The sequence below is a fragment of the Podarcis filfolensis genome, assembly GCF_964270895.1.
Source record: "Podarcis filfolensis genome assembly, chromosome: 9".
NCBI classification, from domain to species: domain Eukaryota; kingdom Metazoa; phylum Chordata; class Lepidosauria; order Squamata; family Lacertidae; genus Podarcis; species Podarcis filfolensis.
In genome coordinates this window covers 56,289,381-56,304,739 of record NC_139610.1, presented here as the reverse complement: position 1 = coordinate 56,304,739, position 15,359 = coordinate 56,289,381, and the positions used below count along the sequence as shown (strand labels likewise).

Below are 15,359 nucleotides of genomic sequence, written 5' to 3'. Positions count from 1 at the left end.
GTATACTGATTAAATAAATTAAATAATAATACATTAAAACACTATGATACCACTTTAAACAGTCGCAGCTTCCCCCAAAGAATTTTAGGTTTTTGATAGTTGTTAAGAGGCCTTTATTCCCCTTGCAGAGTTACAATTCCCATAATTTTCTGAAAAGAAGGATTGGTTTTTTAAAAGCATACTTGAAATTCATGGTGTCAATGTGACATGTAACTGTGGAGAGTCAGACCTAAAGAAAATGGAAAAATCCTTAGAGCTCAGTGCTTTATACCATGGTTCTGTGGCACTATTCATAGTCAGAGAAGTAGACTGGTGCCTGTGTAACAGAAATGTCCAAACTTCACATGGTTGTTGGACTTTTACTTGATGTTTCTATATCAGTTTAAAATGGATGCCCTGAAACTGAAATATTTTTAAAATTTGACTGGTGTGTTGGTGTGGGATTTTGTTCAGTTTTTAAAATGTCTTCAGTGTTTTTTATTATTATTACGGAGTTTTATCAAATTGCAAAATGTAATTATGTTATGCTTGTTTTATACATAATAATAAAGTGTAAATTTGCCTTGAGTTTAATTTGGCAGAAAGATAGCCTAAAAATTCCAATTAAAAAAAAAATTCCAGCCTATTTCCTGCTATTCCAAATCACAATTAATGTCCACAGTAGGGACAGTTTTCTCCCTTGTTTTGACATTTTATGAGTAAATTTTCTGAAGTCTCAGAAAGTCATTTCTAATCTAAGGAAGGGAAGTGAAAAAATGTGTGTGTTAAAAGCTGCTTTTGGGGGGGGGGGGAAAGTCTGACTAAATGGAAACCCCAAAATGGGGTTTTCCCTTAACATGAACATAGTTTTCCCTTATGACATCATTTGTTGAAATCTCTCAGTCCTTGAGAATTGAAATGTATAAAGAGAAAGTTAGTAGGGTTTTTCACAGTAAAGGCTTCCAGATTAAAGAATGGGAGATAAACACCCATCTACTGCCCCCTTGATTTAGAAAGGAACAAACCTCTTTGGCCAACACCAAAGGAACAAACCTCTTTGGCCAACACCAAAAGATGGAAAATACAGGCTTTTTTGGGTAAAATTGCAGTCTGGAGATGATACCTCCAGTCCTGGAGGGAGCTCCTCCACAAGTCTGTATTCCAGGGCTTGGGAACCTGTGGCTATCTGGTTGTGATTGGATTGCAACTCCCACCATCACTGACTATTAGCTGAGGCTGATGGGAGCTGGAGTCCAGACAACATTTGGAGAGCCACAGGTACCAACAACCTGCTGTATGTCTTCTATGATGTGCATCACCTGCAACTTAGAGATAATAGATTCCAAATGTTGTGCAATTGCAGGGTGCTGAAGGCTGACAACAGCCAAGGAAGAACTTTTCTGCCTATGTCCCATTTTACCCCCCTACCCACCCACACCCCAGGTAGAGAGGACAATCCCAATCTGCAGCCTAGGATGAATTGACCTGAAGGGGTTTCATTTTGTCTTGCATGCCACTCTGGTTTAGCTGTACTTGGAAGTGAATTTTAATAAAATGGTGTTCCGGTTAATCCAAATGGTCCAGTTTCATACAGCATAGTAGGAACTAATTTTTTGTTATCTTCAAAGCCCTCTGGAGGAGCCACATGAATGAAGGGATCAGGCAAGTTAGTAAAGCACCTCTGCTGAGAAAGTCCTGTCTCATGTTGCCACCAAACCCACCACATATCAATCGGCTGGATTTGGGATGGCGTTGTAGAGCAAGGCCTCTGGAGATGACCTGAGCCACAAAGGCAGGTCTGCATGAGATGAGATGATCCTTAAATGGCTCTAGACCATTTTAGGATTTAAAGATAAAAACCAGCACTTTGAACAGGGTGTCGAAACCAAGAAAGGGCTAGTGAAAGTCTATTAGATTGTAGTACAGTGGTACCTCGGTTTAAGAACAGCCCTGTTTATGAACTCTGCAAAACCGGAAGTAGTGTCCCGGTTTGCAAACATTACCTCAGTCTAAGAATGGAAGCCAAAGGGTGGAAGGGCACCAGTGGTGGGAGACCTCATTAGGTAAAGTGCACCGCGGTTTAAGAACGGACTTCCGGAACGGATTAAGTTCATAAACCGAGGTACCACTGTAATATGCTCCATGCCATGAAGCCTGCCTAAGAAAATCCTTACTGTCCCAATTCTGGACCAGTGCTATATCTTGACCAGTTATTAACTTGTGTCTGCAATACAGATGATATTCAGATCCGTTTTTATGAAGAGGATGAAAATGGCGGTGTCTGGGAAGGGTTTGGAGATTTTTCGCCTACTGATGTGCACAGACAGGTATGCCAACATTGTCAAGATGCATTAGTAGTAACTTTTGTGAACCTGTTTTGTGATCAGATATGATCAATTTCACCATTTTGTTGACTTGAGGTGGACTTGGCGAAATGGCTATCCTTAGGCAAGAAGTTTTTTCCCCCTCCCTCTCCCTTATGCAGGGGTCAGCAAACTTTTTCAGCAGAGAGCCAGTCCACTATCCCTCAGACCTTGTCGGGGGCTGGACTAGATTTTGAAAAAAAAGTGAAGGAATTCCTATGCCCCACAAATAACCCAGAGATGCATTTTAAATAAAAGGACACATTCTACTCATGTAAAAACACGCTGATTCCTGGACCATCCGCAAGCCAGATTTAGAAGGTGATTGGGCCAGATCCAGCCCCCGGGCCTTAGTTTGCCTACCCATGCCCTTATGTCTGTGAACAATTTGGGAGCTACCAAACAGAGCTATGGCCACAATCGGAGTAAGGAGGAAGCTTCCAATTGCTCCACAGAAATAATAGATGCTGTGTACACAGACGTTGCTCTTGGAAAAAAGGCCAGAATGACAAATTGTATAAACTGCCCCTGACCACCTATTCAATGTTCACTTACAGTTTGCCATAGTATTCAAAACCCCGAAGTACCGAGATGTCAATATCACGAAACCTGCATCTGTTTTTGTCCAGTTACGGCGAAAATCGGATCTAGAGACGAGTGAACCAAAGCCCTTTTTATACTATCCTGAAATCAAAGGTAAATGATTAAGCTTATATGGATTGTTGATGTCAGAAAGCATCCAGCTTCTTAGAAAGCTTGCCGTTATTGAAATTATTGTACAGTGGCACCTCGGGTTACATACACTTCAGGTTACATACACTTCAGGTTACAGACTCCGCTAACCCAGAAATAGTACCTCAGGTTAAGAACTTTGCTTCAGGATGAGAACAGAAATCGTGCTCCAGTGGCGCGTCAGCAGCAGGAGGCCCCATTAGCTAAAGTGGTGCTTCAGGTTATGAACAGTTTCAGGTTAAGTACGGACCTCCAGAACGAATTAAGTACTTAACCCGCGGTACCACTGTATATTTCAAAACATGGTGTAGTGATCATCCTTAGGTAATTACCTGTAGTGTTGTGGATTCTAGCTGACCATGTTGTCCAGAAATAATGGCTGAATTCGGATAACACTGCACATAATCAATCCAACCATCAGTTAGTATGGTCTGACATTAATACTTTCGAGCCCAGTGACCCTCTGTAATGAAAGGAATATTCCTGCATTGTGACCAGTGGATTCTGGAAAGCACAATTTTTATAATGTGTCAGGGGTGGGTTGTGGGCAGCAGTCTGTGGTGAGATGGAACCAGGTGCCAATGGATGAAGCTTAGTAGCCAGGGACAAAGCATAATTGACCAAAGACAAACTGGGAAGGAAGGGTCTTGTTACTCAGTCAAAGCTTAATTGCAACAGGAAGCTGTCTCATAGTACTTCCTGTCCAAGATGAAACAATGCTTACCCTGGGTAGGCCAGATCAGTCTATAGCAGGAATGGGGAACCATTTTGAGCCTTAGGGTTGTATTCCATTCTGGGTATCCTTCCATTCACTGGCTACCAGTCAGTTAACAGGCACAATTCACAATTCAAAGAGCTGGTTATGACCTGTAGAGAGCCCTAAATGCTTAGGATGAGAACATCTGAAGAACCACCTTCTCCCGTATGAAGCTCCATGGATGTTCTGATCTGCTGGAGCTGCTCTTCTCATTCCTATGAGCTCTGACACATAGGATGGCTGAAAGGGCCTTTTTAGGGGCTGCAACCAACCTTTTATGGGCAGCACTCCCCCAAAAGATACGTTTAGGGTCCTCATTGATGGCCTTTCTACCATAAATTAAAAGGTTTTATTCAGGCTTCATTCATGTATTGCAAAGTTGATGCTTTGCTTCTTTTTGTTTAATTGTTTCATAGAATCATAGAACTGTAGAGTTGGAAGGGACCCTGAGGATCATCTAGTCCAACCCCCTGCAATGCAGGAATATGCAGCTGGCCCATACAGGGATCGAACCTGCAACCTTGGTGTTATCAGCACCATGGTCTAACCAACTGAGCTATCCAGGCTCAATTGGCTGTGGTGGAAGGTTTTTTTAAAATTTCTAAAAGGAGACTGGTTCTTATATGCTCCGTATAATTTGTTAGATTTTAATTTATGTAAGTTGTTTTTAGTGGTTAATATAAGCTACCTCGAGCACTGTGGTAGAACAGCATCTATAAATTGATTAATTTATAGATTAATTTATAGTGTTCAGAAAGTGGTGGGGGGGATGAGTGTTCAGACCCCTGGGCTCTCACTTGTGGGGTGCCTCAGGGTTCTGTCCTCTCCCCCATGCTTTTCAACATCTACATGCAGCCGCTGGGAGAGATCATCAGGGGGTTTGGGCTGGGTGTTCATCAGTATGCAGATGATACCCAGCTCTACCTCTCTTTCAAATCAGAACCAGTGAAGGCGGTGACGGTCCTGTGTGAGTGTCTGGAGGCGGTTGGAGGATGGATGGCGGCTAACAGATTGAGATTGAATCCTGACAAGATAGAAGTACTGTTTCTGGGGGACAGGAGGCGGGCAGGTGTGGAGGATTCCCTGGTCCTGAATGGGGTAACTGTGCCCCTGAAGGACCAGGTGCACAGCCTGGGAGTCATTTTGGACTCACAGCTGTCCATGGAGGCACAGGTTAAATCCGTGTCCAGGGCAGCTGTGTACCAGCTCCATCTGGTACGCAGGCTGAGACCCTACCTGCCCGCGGACTGTCTCGCCAGAGTGGTGCATGCTCTGGTTATCTCCCGCTTGGACTACTGCAATGCGCTCTACGTGGGGCTACCTTTGAAAGTGACCCGGAAACTACAACTAATCCAGAACGCAGCAGCCAGACTGGTAACTGGGAGCGGCCGCCGAGACCATATAACACCGGTCTTGAAAGACCTACATTGGCTCCCAGTACGTTTCCGAGCACAATTCAAAGTGTTGGTGCTGACCTTTAAAGCCCTAAACGGCTTCGGTCCAGTATACCTGAAGGAGCGTCTCCACCCCCATCATTCTACCCGGACACTGAGGTCCAGCACTGAGGGGCTTCTGGCGGTTCCCTCACTGCAAGAAGCCAAGTTACAGGGAACCAGGCAGAGGGCCTTCTCGGTAGTGGCGCCCTCCCTATGGAACACCCTCCCACCAGATGTCAAAGAGAACAACAACTACCAGACTTTTAGAAGACATCTGAAGGCAGCCCTGTTTAGGAATGGTTTTAATGTTTGATGTATCACAGTATTTTAATATTCTTTTGGAAGCCGCCCAGAGTGGCTGGGGAGGCCCAGCCAGATGGGCGGGGTATAAATATTATTATTATTATTATTATTATTATTATTATTATTATTAAATACATAGTTTTAAATTATACATTTTAATGTGTTTCTCATGGCATTATAGTTGATCCTTCAAGTTATACTTAAGTGCTCCTAGTGTGTAAATGACAATATTTGTCAAATGTACCATTAGATTAGCATTAGAATTGCATTTCCACCTGTATGTGATACCAAATGCAAAAAACTTCCATCTGGCTTACTTTTTAATTTGTGGAAGAAAGTAAAAGTATTTCCATACCTAAAAGTTCAATTAGATCCTCTTCTTTCTAACACTGACATGCCAGGTTGATCTGAGGACAACACCTGTGTTTGAAAATTGTCAAACATGCTATAAGCTTTAAAAGCCTTGAAAACTTTGGCACATGAGAAGCATTTACATGTAGATGAGGCAGACAGATGAGGGAAGAACAAAGTTCGTAGTTGATGACGTTATCATAACTGGCAGGAAGTGATGTGTTGTCAGGTAATTTCCAGGTTTAATTGATGAACTCTGTGCACTTCTTTTTTTGGATTTTGTGGTGTATGCTTGAACTTTAAAGAAACTTTCAAAAACTCCCTTGACACCTCCAGATCTATCCTGGGACTAGCTTATTATTTTCAGGGGAAATGCCCAGATGATAATGATCTACTCTAAGGCAGGGCATGTCTTTTCTTCATCCCACTATAAATATCCATGCGGTATTCTTTTAATTTAATGGTTCCATACCATGCTAGCTGGATGTTGTCCAAGGGCAGAAATATGTATTCATTTTGTGCAATTCTTGCTTCTTAGTATGTGAATATATACTTCAGTGTTTTGTGTATTTGGAGTATATACAAATACTCAGTAGTTGTGGTTTTGCAAGTCACTGAAAATGCATGGAGATTCCTTTAAGGAAGTAGCACTTTGAGAAAAAGTAGCTGCAAGCAAATAGTTATCATTTCTGCTCTCATACTTCTAGTACAGAAGCCTAGGAATTTGCCGCATACTGTTTGTGCATCTGGCCCCATACGGTCTGCTCTGACTGGCAGTGACGCTTCAGGAGGTGGTTATTTGCTCCCACTGCTACCTGATCCTTGATTAAGGATGCCAGGAATTGGATCTGGGACATTCTGCGGACAAAAACATGTGCTTTCCCATGAACATATTGCCCCTTCCTAAGGGTAGGATAAGAAATAAATAATTGTACATTCAATTTACATTGCAAAATGAGAGAAATCCCATTGAAGTGAGTGAAAGTTTTTCTCTCGTGTGTGTGTTTTTTGCAATGCAAATTGTAGACATTTGGTGGAGGAGGTAGAGCAGACTGTGTCTGCAATGTGGTTCAAAGAGTGAAAGTGCCTTCCCGTCTTCAGTGGTAGTGTCCTGATCTGGACCCCTCGCTAGCAATTTGTAAACAGGAAAACTGCACTCCCTGGCACAACTATGCAACTGAGAACACATGTAGTTTGCCCCTTAGGTTAGGATTAATGGGTTGTATGCAACATAATGGTAAGTAGCAGTACCTTGTGCTATGGGGCTTTCCCCCTCCCTTCCCCAACCCTCTGGAGCAGATTTGGGGAGGTGGAGCAAATTAAAGTAATTTTGCTCGCACATTTATTTAGCTAAATACCACCCAGTCATAATTGGTAAAAGCTGCAGGAGGAATGCTACAATAAATTGGATTATATATCACGTTCTGTTTCAGCATTTTACTTGCTTCTAGCTAAAAAAAAAACCACAAACCTAACGTGGATTACCTAATGCCTTTTAATTATCTGAGCAACTGTATGCATACAGAATTAGCTTTTGGATTTGTCTGATGTTTGCCTTGGCTGCCAGTGTAGTTCCCTGACTTGATTGCATCCTGGTATGCTCCCAGTTAGGTTAACTGGAGGTTCTGCAAGCAGGTGAAAGGCCCCTTGGGGGGGCAGGGACTTGTGCATGCACAGGAGAACGTGGTACCTTCTCATCAGCCCCAATCAGCATGGTCAGTGGTCAGGGCAGAGGAGAGCTGCAGTACAACTTGCTGTAGGGTTGCAGGTTCCTCATCCCTGACTCACAGAAGGTTTGCTGTCTCCCACCTAACCAATACCTCCCAGTGCATTCAGTGTTATCTTTCCAACTATGTGCCTATCAGTATTGCTGTGCATGTATTTCTTACCTGGCTTTCTTTCCAACCCCATGCATTGCTGCTGGTCATTGAGCAGGGCAAGGCAGCAGGGAGCTTGGCACAGAAGCAAGCAGAGCAGACAATTGACTCCACTGTTGCACCTACACCTTGCTGAGCTCTCCACTGCAATGCCCATATTCCTCTTAGTAACTGGCAACAGGAAGCCAGGGGAGCAGCGGTGCACAGAAAGCCAGCTGGTACTGGTCCCCTGTGCAACATTCATTTTATAATTAGGTTTTTCACACACTTTCATCTAGCAAATAATCCTCTCTGTTTTTCTTTATGAAATTGAACCTTTTAAACTGTGGGCACCCAATGCCAAATGCAGTAAATGAAAGTGGATTTTGTAGATTTCAAGAAAACTTACCTTCACTTGCATATTACGGGGTCCCCGCCATGGGATCACATTCACCCAGTGCTATACCAGCTGCACTGGCTGCCGGTGGAGTACAGGATCAGGTTTAAGGTTCTGGTTTTAACCTTTAAAGACCTATACGGCCTAGGACCCTTGTACCTACGGGTCCACCTCTTCTGGTATGCCCCATGGAGGACCTTATGGTCTGCTAACAACACCACCTTGAAGATCCCGGGCCCCAGGGAAATTAGACTGGCCTCGACTAGAGCCAGGGCCTTTTCAGCCATGGCCCCAGCTGGGCGGAACGCTCTCCCATAAGAGACCAGGGCCCTGCGGGATTTGACATCATTCTGCAGGGCCTGCAAGACAGAGCTGTTCTGCCAGGCCTTTGGGCAGGATGCAGTTTGACTTACTTTCCTTTGTATAAAACAAGCCCCCAACCCGCTCACAGGTCCTTGTATGATCAGTGGAAACAGTTGGTCCTGGCAAGTATTAACCACTATCAATTCCAACCTGATAATTGCCACCTGCCCAGATTTTAACTTGTCTGAATTAATTTTAAGATGTAGTTTAAGTAATTGATGTCTGTTTTTATGCATATTGTGTTGTTTTTATGATGTTAGCCGCCCTGAGCCCAGCCTTGGCTGGGGAGGGAGGGATACAAATAAAATATTATTATTATTATTATTATTATTATTATTATTATTATTATTATTATTGCATTAGGGTTTCTGGTTTGGACTGTGGTCATCTCAAAGCTTGTGCGTGTGCATGTGCATGCGTGCTTTTTCACAGTAGAGTTTCTCTGCCGTGGTTCTTTCCCCTGACTTAGGCATTCAAACCTTTATTGGTGGCTGTAAGAAGGCGCCAGTCACAGGCAAAGGAAGAGGTGCCATTTCAAACCAAATTATTTTCCTCAAATGGTTATTGTTCACTTGGTTTCAAACCACTGTTCCATTTGCATTACAGCAAGGATGAGGAATCTGTGTCCTTTCAGATGATGCCAGACTATAAATCCCATTTTCCCCCAACCATTGGCCATACTCACTGGAGCTGATGGGACTTGTAGTCCAACAATATCTGGAAAGCTGCAGGTTCTCCACACCTGTATTATAGGCTGTGTCTAAGTTAGGGATGGGGGAGAACTTGGATTCAGCCTGCATTTAAAGATACCCGATTCACACTTTCTGAAACAAGACGCAAACTGAAAGACAACCATCTTTTGAAATTCGCACTTCGCCGAATACTGCAACTCCACTCAGTAGTTTGCAGTAGGAGATTTTGTTAGAACCTGTTAGGAGCCTATTGCCTCGAAAACAAAAGCGGACACACCTTAATTTGTTTGGTTAAATCTCTCTTGCTTAAAAAAAAATGCAGATAAAGAAGAAGTCCAAAGAAAACGACAGAAGCTCATGCCTAACTTCTCAGATGGTTATGGCGGAAGTGGTGCAGGTGCAGGAGGTGGTGGAATGTATGGAGGAGGAGGAGGAGGTGGTGTTGGAGGCGGTGCCGGATCAGGTAAAAACAAATGACAGCTGAAGTGACCAATGAGATGCACATTTTTGAGATGTTCTCCTTGACTAGTGAAATGCCCATCATTATGAGTTGTATAGGGACGCGGGTGGCGCTGTGGGTTAAACCACAGAGCCTTGGGCTTGCCGATCAGAAGGTCGGTGGTTCGAATCACCGCAACAGGGTGAACTCCCGTTGTTCATTCCCTGCTCCTGCCAACCTAGCAGTTCAAAAGCATGCAGTGCAAGTAGATAAATAGGTACCACTCCAGTGGGAAAGTAAATGGCGTTTCTGTGCGCTGCTCTGGTTCGCCAGAAGCAGCTTAGTCATGCTGGCCACATGACCCGGAAGCTGTACACTGGCTCCCTCAGGCAGTAAAGCGAGATGAGCACCGCAACCCCAGAGTCATCTGCGACTGGACCTAATAGTCAGGGGGTCCCCTTTACCTTTACCTTTATGAGTTGTATAAGGCAGGTGACTTTATACGCTGCAAGGATTCTTGGTGGGTGCTGTGTATCTCCTGTGTTTCTGCATACAGAAACACATGGTGCTCTTTTCCTTATGTTCCTTGATCCCTGTATGATCCTTTTCTAATCCAGGCCAATATTGGGATTAGGGGAAGAGGGGAAAAAGCTCCTGCTCTCATCACCAGTTTCCCCAAGTGCCAAGCTTTCTTCTTGTAGAGGATGGTTAAGCCCTAAATTGGCTGTGATCCACAGGATAAATCCATGCTTGCTAATGGGGGTTCCTGTATTGTCTGCTGCTCACAGATACAGTGGGGTGGATTATTTAATATCTTTTGATGGAAGTATATTCCTGACATGATTGCTGGTATGACCAATTCCTAAGTGAAGAGATTGGCTCCCATTCTTAAAGTTGCATTACAAGCACATGTGGTTAGTTGCAATCGTCGTATGCTTGCACTGTATATTATTGTAAAATACATTGAAGGGGCATTTTCTAGGCATTTAAACAAGTTAGCTGCCTTGAGAAAAGAGTTAAGAAAAATTTAATGGAGCTGTTCAGTTGTTGTTTTTTTAAAAAAGACTGTTATTTATATCCTACCTTTTTATCCATGGAATGGAAAGAGATGCATGTAAGAAGACCTTCCAAGCTGCCTATTTAAAACTGGGCATTTTATTGGTTGTTGGCTAGTGAACACTTTTTGTGTATTTATCTGGGAAGCTTCAGTTAATGACTGATCTCTCTCTCTCTCTCTCTGTGTGTGTGTGTGTGTGTGTGTGTGTGTGTGTGTGTGTGTGTGTTTTCTTACTGTTTTTAGGGTATGGATACCCATCCTATGGGTTTTCTGGTTATGGGCATTCAATGCACTTCCATTCCAGCACAAACAAGACTGGTACAGGAATGAAGCATGGTAAGCATCAAATAGTGTGGGGTTTTTTATTTTAAAAATATGTTGAACTTAATTAATTTAATTTAATGCATGCTTTCATATCAACAAAATATGCATCACTGCTATGTAGTATTTAAACAACATAAACTGGATTTCTCATATGATGATTGGTTTTATATATTTTATTACTACTACTACTATTTAGTTGCATCCATCTACATTGTCCTTTAGAAAGAACTGGTTGATAGGTCTCTACCACAAGTGGCTTCAAATCTAAAAATATAGACAAGGGAAACCAAGAAGGGGTGGAATGGAGACAGAAGAGACGGGAAGAGTGTGCAAAGATTGCAACTACATGTGTTAGACTTCATTTCATGAGAGTATTAGGGTGGGTGGACACAAAGTGTTTCACAGATTGATAAATTCCAGTTGTGTGAATTTCCAAGAGTTGGGAAATATTATCAGATGCCTTTTGCTTGTACATTAGTTTGCTCCCAATTTTAAGCCTGGGCAGGTTGAAGCTGTTTGCAAATACATACTCTGATACTGAATTCTGTTTTATTGTTATTATTATTATTTATAATAATAAGTTTTTTGTTTTAATTTTGTTTTACTTTACTTAATTGGTATGGGAGGGGTAAGCTAATACTGATTACTTCTCTTTTAAGGACTGTCAAATGGCATGCCAAAAAATGATGGTGAAATCTGCTGCAACAAAAAACGCAGTGTGAAATTCAAGGAGAAAGTAGAGGATGATGAGAAAAGCAAAACCAGAACTAGCACAACTCCCAAAGAAGTTGAAGAAGATGCCTTACCATGTTATGATGCAGACATTTGTTTACAAGGTAACTGGCTTGATTTTGTACTAAGCTAGGAAGGAGAAATTTGGGTCAGGCTTGAACTCTTATGTACTTCAAAAGTGGCCATGTTTGATCTGTTTTGGAGCTACAGGGAGAGTAGAGCTACTTCTGAAGCTCCCCATCATTCTTCTCTTGCTCAGATTAAAATCTGAGCTGAAGGAGGATTCCTAGCAGGGAGGGAATCCTGGAATCTTGTAGTTCATGAGTTAGCTCTAAGGCTATCTTGGAAGTGAATTGCTTGGAATTGAAACTTCTCTGTTCTCTAGCAGCAAAGTTCTGATCAGTGGTTGTGACTGAACTGCGCCTGATTGGTGCCCTGATACATTTTGTGTGTTTTCACCCCCAATAGATGGTTTGTTTTTGGAGAAGGCCATGGAGTTAGCTAAGCGTCATGCAAATGCCCTTTTTGACTATGCAGTAACTGGAGATGTGAAGATGCTACTGGCTGTTCAGCGCCACCTTACAGCTGCCCAGGATGAAAATGGTGACAAGTAAGTCTGGGACACCAAAACCCTCTTTAACACGATGGAGGACAATTTTGCATCTGATAAGAAATTCACTGCCAAGTTCCTGAAAGTGTTGGGGGGGGATCCTCTCTTTAGTCTACAGTTCTGTGCATGCTTAGCTTAGAGTAAATCCTACTGAATTCAGTGAGATTTCCAAGTAAACATGTGCACTGTTGGCTTTAACCATTCTTCCTGTGTGATAAATGTCATATTCTACTCATGAGATGATGCAAGAATGGAAAGTAGAAGTTCCAAAATGAGGATGCATTCCAGTGATTCATTGTAGGTGTTTCTCATTTAGAAACAGAAGCAAAATGATTTGACTCCCTTTTGACTTCTGGAGCAGATAAAAATCCATCCTGGCCCTTTTCCAGCATTCCTCAAGAATTCAGGTTCTTGGAGTTCCTTCCCTTACGATTGATTCCAGCCGACTTCTCTTGCAGAATATCTGTTTGGAGAAGGGGTGAGGAATACAAAGAGAAGGTGGGACTCTCACAAAAACAGCTGTCCAAGGGGAGTGTTGAGACTTGCTTTTACTATCACCATCCTTTGAAAATTCAGGAGGTTCACTCTTCAGGAGGCCTGCCAAGTCCTGTGATGAAGAGGTCCAACTTCCCAGGCTACTCCATTAAAGTCATATCAGGATGTGGTCTCAGAAGTAGGGTGACTTGCCACAGGGATCTTTGTCTGAACCTCTAGAGCAGGAATGGGGGCCAAATTTGTGGGCCAAATGCAGTCCTCCAGGCCTCCTTACCTGGCCTCCAGGCCACACTCTTCCTGAGCTTACACCCTTTACCAGCTCTGCTCCATACTGACCTCTGCAATGAGTTGGATGCTCTTACTTGACTTCATGGAGGCTAGAAAGGGGTGCATGTGTATAAGAAGTAACCTACTGTACAAAGATAAAATCCACATTTATTGCACTGCAGACTTTGACCTCTGGCCCTGGCCGCCAATGACATTTGCCTCCCTAGAGTTAAACAGGTCCATCACCCCTTCTAATGTATCCCCACTACCCCACCCTCCCCTGTCATAATTTATTCCTTATACCAGCCTTCTACAATTATGCTTGCCGTGGCAAGCATGACAACACCATCCAGTGAGTGTGATGGGCAGCAAACCTTGTTTGCAGTTTTTTGAAGCTGCAGGATCTTCACATCAGCTTCCTACCATTCCCCACCCCATTCTTAGCTTCAAGGTTGGCCTGACCCTTGGCCAAACTTCTTGGCTTCTGCTCAATGGCTGTTCTCTTAAGAACTGCTGCCATGTATCTGCTAAAGCCTGAACAGTCCCTGCTGATCTATTTCCTGTGGGAAAAAGAAGTGGGGCAGATTCTCCTTTAGCTGCTGCTCCACAGAGGAACCAATAGTTCCATGGCTGTGCAGTGGCTGATGCCTGCACATTCCCCACCTCTTTTCTGTGGGAAGAAGGGGGGAGACTTCTTCAGAAGACAAACAGGATAGCTCAGTTGGTTAGAGCGTGGTGCTGATAACGCCAAGGTTGCAGGTTCAGTCTCCAGACAGCTGCATATTCCTGCATTGCATACAGTTGGACTAGATGACTAGATGAATTCCATCTCTAAAATTTTATGAAATCTGAGCCCCTTTCGTGAGCAGCGTCCGAAGCTGGAATTCCTCCACTTGCCTTTGCAAGGGCTTCCTTTGCTGTTTGTGGGAAGCACTTGCACCCACCAAGAAGAAACTGGCTGTCACAGTTTTTTGTTTGGATAGCAAAGAACAGCCCCAAATTGCATGTTCCTGTTGTTTACTCCATGCTTTGGTCCACCCGATTGCAATGCTCTGGGGGGACAGTTCCCTCCCCTAAGATCCAATGAAATGTATTCCAGAGGAAGGCAAAGTGCTTAGGTGCAGGGTTTAATTATCTATGGCAGAGGTTTTCAAACTTCCTGTTTTCAGGGATTGCTTTCCACACTGATTCATCTGCTGAGGGACCCCTGTGTGTAGGTAGAGGATGCTGCAGACTGATGAGTGTGCTAGGATGCACACTTAGTTCATGTAGGTTGGGCCTCACTGTTTTACCCCATTTGAACTGAGAGTGCACTCGAGAATATGCTGACCACTTCTGTGTGGCAAGGGGATCGTGGCAAGCTTGCTGCCTTTCATGCTGTCTGCCATAACTGTGTTCGTTCCTTGACACACTTTCATGGAACCTATGGGCTTCCCAGTACATAGTTTTCAGAAAAGCAGTGGTCTAAACTGAAACTTCACAATAAATTTCCAATGGGGCCCATAGCTCATGATGTGCATGTAAAGGTCCAGCTCCTGGAATGTCCAGATAGAGGAGATCCTTTTTCTGAGAGAGAGCTACTGCTAATTAGAGTAAACAGTAGAGAAGGCAAGCAAGAAGTCTCTGACCAGCCCACTTCCTTGCTTTGATTCAAGCTTTGATTCAGAATCTTGCACAATCCTGGGTTGGCTGCTACCCTGGGTTTCTGCTCAAGCCTTATCCCACTTGACTTCCCTGGGTCCATCCCTGTAATATCCATCCAACAAACTGCCAGTGAATCTCACCACTTGCAGCGTGGGTTTCTTCCCTGAACACACTCTGGGACAAGGACAGGATGGGAAATTCCCTTCTCTGAGGAAGTATTAGTATTAGTCAGCACATCTCTGCCTAGAGGGATATGTTGCAATACAACTGTGGCTCTGTAGAGCAAGGAGGAAAGCATTTGGTAATAGGTTTCAGCATATCTATTCTCCAAATTAAAATCTAGCACATTGTCCAAGCTCAACCTCTATGTTCCAAGGTTGTATTAAATTTTCAGGGAAGCTGTGTTGCATTCCTGAAATTTCCTTTCACCCTGAAGACTCAACAAAGTATAAACCTACCTAAGCATTTTCCACAGGCAGTGCAGGACATTTTTAAAAGTTGTCTTGTGTTTTATGTGTGTGTGTGTGTGCTTACGTTATTACAAGTCATACGATACTGTTGC

The 15,359-nt window shown here is 43.4% G+C and overlaps 1 protein-coding gene across 1 annotated transcript in view; it reads left to right on the top strand.

Moving 5' to 3' along the window:
* The window catches only part of NFKB1 (nuclear factor kappa B subunit 1), a 68,655-nt gene that overhangs the window by 37,400 nt on the left and 15,896 nt on the right, over positions 1-15,359 (top strand). Inside the window, exons 10-15 of the mRNA XM_083571126.1 lie at positions 2,215-2,306; positions 2,900-3,038; positions 9,552-9,692; positions 10,969-11,061; positions 11,709-11,885; positions 12,250-12,391. Of these exons, the coding sequence (XP_083427252.1) occupies positions 2,215-2,306; positions 2,900-3,038; positions 9,552-9,692; positions 10,969-11,061; positions 11,709-11,885; positions 12,250-12,391 (784 nt within the window). The remainder of the gene's footprint in view (positions 1-2,214; positions 2,307-2,899; positions 3,039-9,551; positions 9,693-10,968; positions 11,062-11,708; positions 11,886-12,249; positions 12,392-15,359) is intronic.